This window comes from Myotis nattereri (genome assembly GCF_964212035.1).
Source record: "Myotis nattereri genome assembly, chromosome: 10".
Taxonomy (NCBI): domain Eukaryota; kingdom Metazoa; phylum Chordata; class Mammalia; order Chiroptera; family Vespertilionidae; genus Myotis; species Myotis nattereri.
In genome coordinates, this window is record NC_138085.1 from 77,901,792 (window position 1) to 77,912,454 (window position 10,663).

A 10,663-nucleotide genomic window follows, 5' to 3' on the forward strand; every position below is an offset into this window, starting at 1 on the left:
GGGTTTATTGCCTGTGAACAACATTTCTGCAGTCTCTGGCTTTGGCCCTATTAAGCCTTGGCCATGGCTTCAAATATGGCATGAAGCTTAGTGTCCTGGACTTTCATTGTTATCATTGTTCTGTTTTCAAAAACATGATTAACCATAATCTACTACATGATAAGGCATGGTAAGCTGGATATTTTCATGTTACCTCATTTTCTCATCAAATCAAACTTGTGTGATATCATATTGTTACCCTTCTTTTCAATCAATGAAGAACCTAAGATGCAAAAACAGATTAAGTAGCTTGTCCAAGAACAGCAGCTAATAAATAGCAGGACTAAGAATCAAATTCAGGTCTTATTTACTTCAAATGCTATATATATATATATATATTTTTTTTTTTTTCCTGTATTATACAACCTTCCAAACTGAGTTGTTCTTACTGATTCCATGGCCCATCCTGAACAGATTAGTCATTCCATTGAATTCTATGATTAAGCTACACAGCAGTTACATAGCAGGTCTCTCTCCTCTCTTCCCCACTCCCTCTCATGTTCCTTCTACTCCTACGTCCATCTTACCCCACCCACATATGCAATTTCCACCCTGCCTCTAGTTAAAGATGCTGCTGGCATACATCTTTTGATCTGCTTCCTAATTTGATGTAAGCCAGTCCAAAATATACCAGTCATGACACTTAATGAGTACCTAGTGTTTTCTATGCATTCCCCAATGTGAAATCCACAAGAGAACGCAGACAATAATCCCATCCTTGAGGAAATTTAAAACCTTAACAGTACCATAGAGGAAGTCCAATGTGCAAACTCAAATAGCCAACACTAGAGGGCTGTTTGTTCTCAGTGCCAAATGAGGGTCACATATGAGGTTGAAGCAAGTATCTGCATGGGCTGGCAGTGGTCAGGAAATGAAAAGATCTGAGGTGGGCTTTGAAGGACAGAAAATAGATAAAACTGGAGAGAGAGAGGAAACAGATGTGTTCCAGGCTAACAGAGTTTGACAGGGAGCTTCACATTATAGGAGAAATAAAGGCCCCGGTCCCTTCATGATTTCTGTTCCTGGTGCCTTGCCTAATCCTCAGTGATTGCGCTCTTTCCCACCCCTGTGCTTCATTCTCAGCACTCACAGGAAACTGCTTCTGCCATTCCACCCCTTGTCTCTTTGTATTGTGACTATCGTTACATGTTATATCCTTCACAAATGGAAAGGAGGGTAGGAGAGCTTTATTATCAAAATCTTACAGGGATTGATTTCAACTATTCACATTGTAAGTATCCTCTCTCGCTCTGGAGATTCTAGAAAGGGGCTGGGGCAGCGGAATATTCTGCACCAAACAAGTAAGCACCCTGTATTCCCTGTGACTTTCATAGGGCCTAACGGCTGGCACATATTAGATGGGTGAGTAGATGGACAAATGACCACTTAAGAGTCCATTGGTCTAAAGCCACAAGTCTTTGAGATGGGTCTCTGTGCAATAACCTGGCATTTCTGAAGCATGTTCCAGGGTATAGAGCGCTTTCCGTTCCATTTATGCATTTAATGGTCTTATGCAGGGGGCTGGAAGTGGCCTGCTCAGAAGTCCATGTTTACAGTAAGTGCAGGATGTTCCTACTGTATTCCTGCCAGTGTCAAATAAGGCCATTTGAGGATGCCTCCTCCTACAGGGGCCATATCAGAATCAGCTGGGAACTTGTTAGACATGCAAATTCTCAGGCCCCATCTTGAACCAATTCAGTTCCTAACTCTGGTGCCCAGGCCCCAAAATTTCAGTTTTTGTTGTTGTTTTTTGTTTCTATAAGCCCTTTGGGTGATTCTGATGCGATGCTAAAGTTTGACAACCATTGGCCCATTCTATTTCCAACTGATTCATGTTGCTCAGTTCATGGCCTCATTTATTGGAGGTGGAGTGGGGGGACGGGGGGACAGGGGAACGGGGCGGGGGGGGGGGGGCGGCGGTTAGAGCCCTTCCTTAGGCTTTAGTGGGCAGGGAAAATTCCCCAGAGGGTGAAACATTGAAGGGAGGGTTAACATGTCCCAGGAGCCCTTAACGGAAAACACGCTACACCATCCATGAAGTGTGAGATTTGTAAACCAGTCTATAGAGCGGATTGGCAATTCAAAATACTCACTGAGCATTCACGTGGGGAAGGCCACCACCACTCAGGGATTGCCTTGGGGAGGAACCCCGCCCTGTGAACACCGGGGACTGTGCTCACCCAGGACTCTCAGGCTGGGAGCCTGCTTCAAGGAGTCACCAGAACCCACAGAGCAGCCCGATCAGGGGCCCGCAGAAGGAAAACTACAAGTCCCAGCATGCCCCACTCCACCCCTTCGGGGACAACAGGCCGCGCCCCAGAGTTCCTCGCGCACAGGTGGCTGCCTCAGCCTGCGCGGCTCAGTGTCGCGCTTCCGGAAGTGCGGTGCAGGGGCGGGTGGCCCTCGGCCCGGGCGGCGATGGCAGTGGCCGGCGTGGCGGCGCTATTGGCCGCGCTGGGAGGGGCCCTGTGGCTGGCGGCCCGGCGATTCGTGGGGTCCAGCGTCCCGCGGCTGCACGGAGGAGCGGACGCCGGCCTCATGCGCGGGAAGACCGTGCTGATCACCGGGGCCAACAGCGGCGTGGGCCGCGCCACGGCCGCCGCGCTGCTGCGCCTGGGGGCGCGGGTGATCATGGGCTGCCGGGACCGCGCGCGCGCCGAGGCGGCGGCGGCGGAGCTGCGCCGCGACCTCCGCCGGGACGGGGACCCCGGCCTGGACCCCGGGCTGGACCCCGACGGCGGGGCGGGCGAGCTGGTCGTCAAGGAGTTGGACCTGGCCTCGCTGCGCTCCGTGCGCGCCTTCTGTCGGGAGATGCTCCAGGTGTGGAGCCCGCGGAGCCGGCGCGGGGCCGGGCGGAGGGGCGGGCCGGGGCCGCGGCTGAGCCCGGAGGGTCCGCCCCGAGCCGGGGGTGTGACCTTGGGAAGGACGGCAGCGAAGAGGAGGAACGATCCCATGATTTGGGGGGCGGCTGGGGAGTCGGGAGCTCGGAGGGTTGGAAGGGCCGTGTCCCGTCTTCCCGGGAAGCTGAGCGGGAAATAGGCCCGAGGGACAGCAGGCCAGTGTGCGCGCACGTCCCCGCGGGCGGCCCAGGAGGCCCGCCGGGGCCCCGCACGGCCTTTCCCGAGTCCAAAGTGCGTGTGGACCGAGCCGTCTCCCTCCAGGGAGCCGAGAGCACGGAGAGGCTGCTGGCCAAGGGCTTGGAAACCCGTGTCCTTACCCTCCCCGCGGGGGTAGGAGGTCGGCGCTCGGCCCCGGGGGACTCGTTGGCACCACCCTCATCGCCATCTGGCCTCATTTCCAAATAAACTGGAGCTTGGAATCCCAGCGGCCGGCCTCGTGCTCGAAACAGGGACAGAAATAAGGAAATATGCAATACCTGGCATTTATTGGAAAGTGCCCGATGTGCCAGGAGCTTGTTCCAAGCATTTCAGATACTAAAAAAAATATATACATTTATTTAATGAGATGCAAGCGCCCTTGGCTATTTTTTTGTCCTGGAATCCCCACAGTAACCCTGTGAGGTGGGCAGTGTTATCCCCATTTTACAACACAAGGCGATGCAGGCATAGGGCGGCCAAGTTGGGTGCCCAGGATCTGTCTCCAGAGCCCTCGCTTTTAACTCCTGTATTCCTGCTGCCCTCCAGGGACCGGGAGGATGTCTTGGTTTAAAGATGGTAAATTTTCCACTGAAGTGCATGTCTGACATTTGACATTGACATCGAAGGGCTTCCTGCAGAGGGCGCTGGGGAGAGAGATTGAAAGTTGGCTGGCCTAGGAAATGGGCCTGCATGAAATGGAGTCAGGTCTAGAGCAGAGGTTCCCAAACTGTCTTGATTTTTTTTAATTATTATTTTTCCATGATGCCCTGAGGCCAAAAGAAATATCTGCCATTTTATTTCTATTCAATAATTAAGTTCAAATAACCTAGTAAGTGTTGATGTCATAACAACGTAGTCACTATTTGAAAAAAATAGTATACATAATGAAAGGGGAAAAAAGAGAGATATGCATTCCATTCTTCAGTAAACATAATTACTACAGGGAATGTGTACCTGTTGTTCACTCCTCTGACTTTGGAATGAGATCGGACTTTGCCACCCTCATTTCTTGTTCCACATTGGTTTTTAACACTGGACATGCACTTCATTACAGCAGCCGCTAAAAACAGCTTTGCAGAGATGTGACATCCTCAAAGGAGAGAGCACAGCGTAATGTTGAAGCTGTGAGCCACCTGAAACTAGTCGTTTTTGAGATGTTGAGCGGAGTATCTGTTGCCCTTGAGCATTTAACATATTCCAGAGGATCCTGGGAGTTCCTTGTGACTCTGGGGCATCCTGATGCACAGTTTGGGAGCTGTTGCAGATCTGGAGAGGTTGGGGGGAGTTTGTTGGTTTGTTTTTATGTCTACTTCATTATCAGAAAAAACAGGTTAAGCATAAGAAATAATACTCAGAAGAGATGTTGGAAATATTAAAAGTGGATCTCCCTCTTTGTCGTTGAAATGAAGATGTGGCTGGGTATTCTTATTCCTAATCTGGTATTTTATTTCTTTGGCCACTTGGAGCAGAACCAATTAAAAGTTGAGATAAAGAGATAACTAAGTTGTCCTTGCTTCTAAGTATTAAGTTTCTTCCCAGCTCTCAAGTTCAGTGACCATATCAGAATTTTTTTTTTAATGGAAATGTAAATTTCCCACAGGTTGGTATTCTTGGTATTTATGTCATTTATCTCCTAGAATTTTTTTTTTAAAAAAATAGTAGATGATAAAGTCTTAAAATAACACAAGTCCAGCAAAGAATGATGGCTCCGAAATGATTAATACAGGAAACTCTTCCAAAGGATTACTGAAAGAGAACACTCCTTTCTTTCCCCCACGGGTGAACTTTTGCCTTCTTTTTGAAGCTGACTATTGGAAAAGCTGAAGGTGCTTAGACAGACAGAATGAGAAATAGTTAATCCTCTGACGGGTAGGCTTTGATACAGTTGTGAAATTTAACACATTTTTCTTTTCACTTACACTTGGCAAACGGGCCAGTGAAATGTGAAATTTGACCTCAAATTAATTCAATGGTGGGTCATCCCTCTGCCTTTACACCTGGAACATGTTGTACATTTATTTTTCTCTGCCCATCAAAAGAGACAGAGAGGAGCGAGGACAGGGCTGGAGAAAATCAACTTACCATGAATTACTAAATGAAAAGACTGCCCTTTCAGGACAGTCTAAATTTAATCTGGAAAGATGTGGCAGGATCCGGTCACAGTGCAACGTTCTGACTCTATAGATCTAAGTTGAGAGCCCCTTGAAGCCTGAAAGAGGTAGATTTCACCCGATAGGGAAGAAGAACATGACTTCCAGTCATCGTCAAGTTTAAGGTGTTTGTTGATCCTATCTCCTCTGTTAATCTCCTTTGCTGTTATTGTAAGACTTAGTATTTAGACTTGTTTCTGATATTTTTATATTACCTGGATCATTTTTTAAAAAATATTTCTTTGACTTATTTATGATGTTGTCTGGCCTTAATTTACATCCCTGACCTACTCGATTGCTTGTCCTAATTTTAAGGAAACAATTTGAAGTTGCTCCATCCCCACAGTACCACTTACCCTTAGAAAACTAACTTGCCCCTGGTGTTGATCCTGGCAGCTCTGGGAATAAACAGTACTGACCTTCTGCTGTATTTCCACTCTCCAGCTCACATCAACTCTCCAGCTTTTCTACTTTGAGAATCCCAATTAGAAAAGCAAGCTGGCTTACTAATTAAGAGCCTGGGCACTGGAATCAGAAGCGTCCATCTTCAGATTTTTGTTTGTCACTTGGGAGGCCTGTGATACTGAACAAACCACAGATCTTCAGTGCTTCTGTGTTGAGAGTAGATGAGATAACACGTGAAAAGCAGAAGGCCACGCCCCTATTAGGCATACAAGTCTTTTTTAGTTCTTTGTCAATTGTTGAAAATTCATAGACATTTTATGGAGTTTTAGTAGTTCATAAGAAATTTAAAAATTTTTATTTTGGGTACATTTAAGGCCTGTGTGTCTTAATTCTGCTGTTCCCTTTTTGACATTTACAGGAAGAGCCGAGACTGGACGTCTTGATCAATAATGCAGGGGTCTTCCAGTGCCCTTACATGAAGACCGAAGATGGGTTTGAGATGCAGTTTGGGGTGAACCATCTGGGTCACTTTTTGCTCACCAACCTTCTCCTCGGACTGCTCAAAAGTTCAGCGCCCAGCAGGGTGGTGGTAGTGTCTTCCAAACTTTATAAATATGGAGACATCAACTTTGAAGACTTGAACAGTGAGCAAAGCTATAATAAGAGCTTTTGTTATAGTCGGAGCAAGCTGGCTAACATCCTCTTCACCAGGGAACTCGCCCGCCGCCTGGAAGGCACAAAGGTTACCGTCAACGTCCTGCACCCGGGGATCGTGCGGACTAACCTCGGGAGGCACATGCACATTCCACTGCTGGTCAAGCCACTTTTCAATCTGGTGTCTTGGGCTTTTTTCAAAACTCCAGTAGAAGGTGCCCAAACTTCGGTTTATTTAGCCTCTTCACCGGAGGTAGAAGGTGTGTCAGGAAAGTTCTTTGGGGATTGTAAAGAGGAAGAACTGTTGCCTAAAGCCATGGATGAGTCTGTTGCAAGAAAACTTTGGGATATCAGTGAAGTAATGGTTGGCATAGTACAGTAGGAGCAAGAAGTGTAAGAGCCGTTTTAAAAAAAATGGATCTCACTTATATCTATGGTCAGATGGCTTGAGCACTTGCTACTTGAAAATATTTTGGTTTTACAATAGTACTACTAAGAAGTACATATGGCTATTTTGAAGTTATGAAAAGTTTTATTTGGGAAATGAAAATTTCAGAAAAGATGTTATAAATATACAATAAGCATAATGAGTAATGAACAAATATGATAGATTTTAAAAACTGTAATTGAACATGCTTGGATTACAAATATTAAAGAACTCAGTTATTTAAAATAGATACCTTGAGAAGTTTTGTCTCTGATTTTCATGACCAAAGTGTTAAATAGTTCTATTGCAATGCTGGTTTTTGTGTGGAAATAATATGCCTGGTGTGTGTGTGCGATCCTTACTTGGAATAAATTTACTGATGTAAATTCTTCATTGTCTGTTTCTTTAGACGCTTCACTGAAATTAGTCCTTACCACGTCATTAGTCTGTACTGATTTTGGAATGCCAAGTGTCTTTTCTCACATTCTTTTTTGCTGCTCTAAGAGGTAATATTTCTAAAACCCAAATCTGTGTCATGGTGTCATTTCACTGCTTAAAAACCTGTGGTGATTTCCAGTTACCTATAACAGTAAGTGTCCAGCCTATCTAGCTAGCTAGCTATTTTAAGGCTACAGAATTTTTTTCTTAAAAAAAAAAACAAAAAACAAAAAAACTTAAATGCAGAAGCTGGATTAGTAAAACAGGCCATAGAAGTATACCCAGGTGGAATCCCCCAGGCTATTTGTGAAGGGACTGTAGACTATAGTAGTTTATGAACCATTTCTACTTAAAGTTTGAACACTCATATACATTTTAGATTCTCCATGAACTGCCACAGGCTTACTTTATACTTTTCTACACAGTGCTGTCCAGTAGAACTGTACAATGATGGAGATAATTCTCTACACTGTCCAATATGGGAGACTTGACATATGTGATTATTGAGTACTTGAAATATGACTGAGACCTGAATTTCTAATCTTAAATTTAAATAGGCACATGTGCCTAGTGACTAATGAATGTCTTATCACCAGTTATTCCATTGGATAATCCCGTCCTCAGTATAGACGAAACACTCGCCTCCTGGCATTGTTCTTTCAATCTGGAGTAACCCTCTCCCTTTCACTGGGAATACTACCGACCCTTTTAACATTCTCTTCAAGTGTGTTCCTATTTCCAGTCCCTATAGGCTGCACTCATTCTCTTTCTACTTCGTTTTCATTGATCTTGGCAACTTTAGTAGGGATTTAGTACACTGATTATTTGTTCACAAATCCAGTTAGACAATTGGAATAGAAATTTTCCGAGGAAAGATTTTTATTTTTTTTACTATATTTGTATTAATTTTCCTTCCTCAAGAGTCAAGTATAGTATCTGACACACAAACATTTGGTAATGATGTGTGAATGAATAAGTAAGGAATCAATGGTGTACATAAAAATAAAGTCTACATCGGAATGTTGTAGGCATCTGTTACAGCACCAAAAGTAATTATTTTAATTTTTTGTCTTAATCATCTCTTAATATTGGAAAATGAATTATGGTAAAGAATAGACTGCACTACACCAAATTTAATGAGCATTTTGGTCAGGGGTGATCTTTGGTTATTTTTTAAGACTTTTTATAATATCAGTTCTTTTTGAGAATGGCAGGATCTTGGCAGATCACACAGCAGGTCTGTTTTCTGTTAGAGCTTGGGTTGTGAATATGAGGAACACTTCGTGTTTGTATCATCACAGGTGTGTCTTTGCAGGTGTAGTGGGTATAGCCACATCATGTTCTTTGAAAAGTATTAAAACAAAAAAATAATCCTGCAAAGAGATCTGCTGAACTTAGAAGTATGGGCAGGAAATACACCAGAATGCAACTTGGAAAAATGGAAGCTAATAAATCTGTCCTACACCTCGACTTCATTAAAAAGGAGCCCATATTTTTTTCTTTTAATACCATCTTTTCTGGCTGCATGTTGATACCTGATGCTTTTCAGGGGATTTGGGCCTTTTGTAAGAGTTGAGCCTTTCAGAGTTCTTGTTTGTGGCACCATAATAAAATAGGATATATTAATTTATCATGATGGAAAACTAGGAACTCATCTGGAAACACCAACTATTAAGGGAAAATGAGCTGCCATTTGGAAGATGTCCTTCCCACCCGGTGTTTGATGGAATCGGGGACTAATAGCTACAGTATGACTACTTAGATTTTAAAGATTATTTAAACCTTTTTTGCTGCTCTCTTCTTTCTCCCTCTGCTCACTGACTTCTAACCATTTCACTCAGCACAGAAACAAGTAAAGGGCAATTCTGATACCTCCTCTGACCTCAGCAAAATATTGTGGGAGACAAATGTGTAATGTGCCAGATCCTGGAATAATTGAGTTGGAAACCCATTTTCATGTTGGCTATTGGCTTCATCTTGTGAAATAATTGATTTCTGTTTCAAACAGCTTGTTCTGAAAAGAGGTGAGGTCAGAGTAACTTATATAGTGAGGTTCTAAACAGCATTTAGTTGGGAGAGCGAGTCAATTTTATATTAGTACAAATGATGGAAAGAAAACTAAACCAAGGAGCCAGCAAATTTTACAAAAGGCCAGAGTGTAAATATTTAAAGTGATTAGGCCATATACAGTCTGTGTTACATATTGTTTTATAATCCTTTACCAATGAAAAATCATTCTTAGTGCACAAAGGCCATACGTACTGTTATACTTATGCAACATCCCAAAGTGCTCAATTATTTGTGTTTGAGACACGGTTTATGGCAGCCGTTCTCATGTATATTGTACCTCCTATTTCTTAACAAGGCTCCTGCTGCTTCTCCTCCTCATTTCTAATCTTGTCTATTTGCTTGCAGACCCATGAAGTCTAGAGAGTATATTTTTTAAATCGTCAGCTATAGATTTTGGTGTGAGGAGTAGCAGTTATCTGCCTTGAACTTCCTCCCCTCCCAAACTTGCTGGGCCTGGCTAGAGATCTGAGAGAATCTATATTTGAATATTTAATTGATTCCAAATGTCCTAAGCAACACTGAAGAGAGAACATGTCACTAATCTCCCTTCAGGAGCTTGGCCCCCCCAGACAGCTTCAGATGTTTCATGAACCTTCTCTGGACAATGTAGAGTTAAATTAGTCACAGGTTAGCATGGAAGAAGGTAGTTTATTCCTAGAGGAAAGTTAGCTGGAGAGCTCAGTTTATGCCCATCTTAAGGAAGAGTTGCTGCTCAGTTAGATATTTAATCGAAGCAGTTGCTGTAATAACTGATTCTCCTTTTCCCCCTTAAAATATACTGACTGAGGCCCGTAGCATGAGAATGCTCTAGGCTGAGAGTGTCCCCTCTTGCCTACCTGTTCTGTCACATACATGGGAAGAGTGGGTTATGTACCATTCATTTTTCATTTCATAAATACAAACAAATGTCCAGTCATTAGCCTAGCCCAGTGATGACGAACCTATGACACACGTGTCAGAGGTGACACATGAACTCATTTTTTTGGTTGATGTTTCTATGTTAAATGGTGTTTAAATATATAAAATAAATATCAAAAATATAAGTCTTTGTTTTACTATGGTTGCAAATATAAAAAAATTTCTATACGTGACACAGCACCAGAGTTAGGTTAGGGTTTTTCAAAATGCTGGCACACCGAGGTCAAAAGGTTCGCCATCACTGGCCTAGCCTCTGGGCTCATAGGCGGCAACAGAGAAAACCCAGCCAATCCTGTGTGTGTTAGCGGTGCTAGTTATAATTTAGAACAGAACTTGTTCATCGTAATGCAAACTAATAAATTATGAGTACAAAAAGAACTTGTATGAAAACTAAGCTGAATGTTTTGTGAAAAAGTGAATGAAGGCAAATCACTAGAAACTGTTGAATAATGTTTCAAAACAAC

The 10,663-nt window shown here is 43.4% G+C and overlaps 1 protein-coding gene across 1 annotated transcript; it reads left to right on the forward strand.

Annotated features, from left to right (window-relative positions):
• Positions 1-2,428: 2,428 nt before the first annotated feature.
• LOC308525697 (retinol dehydrogenase 14) lies at positions 2,429-7,563 on the forward strand. Its single transcript, XM_081100496.1, has 2 exons — positions 2,429-2,859; positions 6,111-7,563. The coding sequence occupies exons 1-2, from the start codon at positions 2,458-2,460 to the stop codon at positions 6,726-6,728; spliced, it is 1,020 nt and encodes a 339-aa protein (XP_080956622.1). The 5' UTR covers positions 2,429-2,457; the 3' UTR covers positions 6,729-7,563.
• Positions 7,564-10,663: the final 3,100 nt, after the last annotated feature.

Bases quoted from the DNA above. Each gene is read 5' to 3' on its own strand.
- LOC308525697 (XM_081100496.1), top strand. From the start codon at position 2,458: ATGGCAGTGGCCGGCGTGGCGGCGCTATTGGCCGCGCTGGGAGGGGCC. The intron at 2,860-6,110 runs GTGTGGAGCCCG...TGACATTTACAG, and splicing joins TCTGTCGGGAGATGCTCCAG to GAAGAGCCGAGACTGGACGT.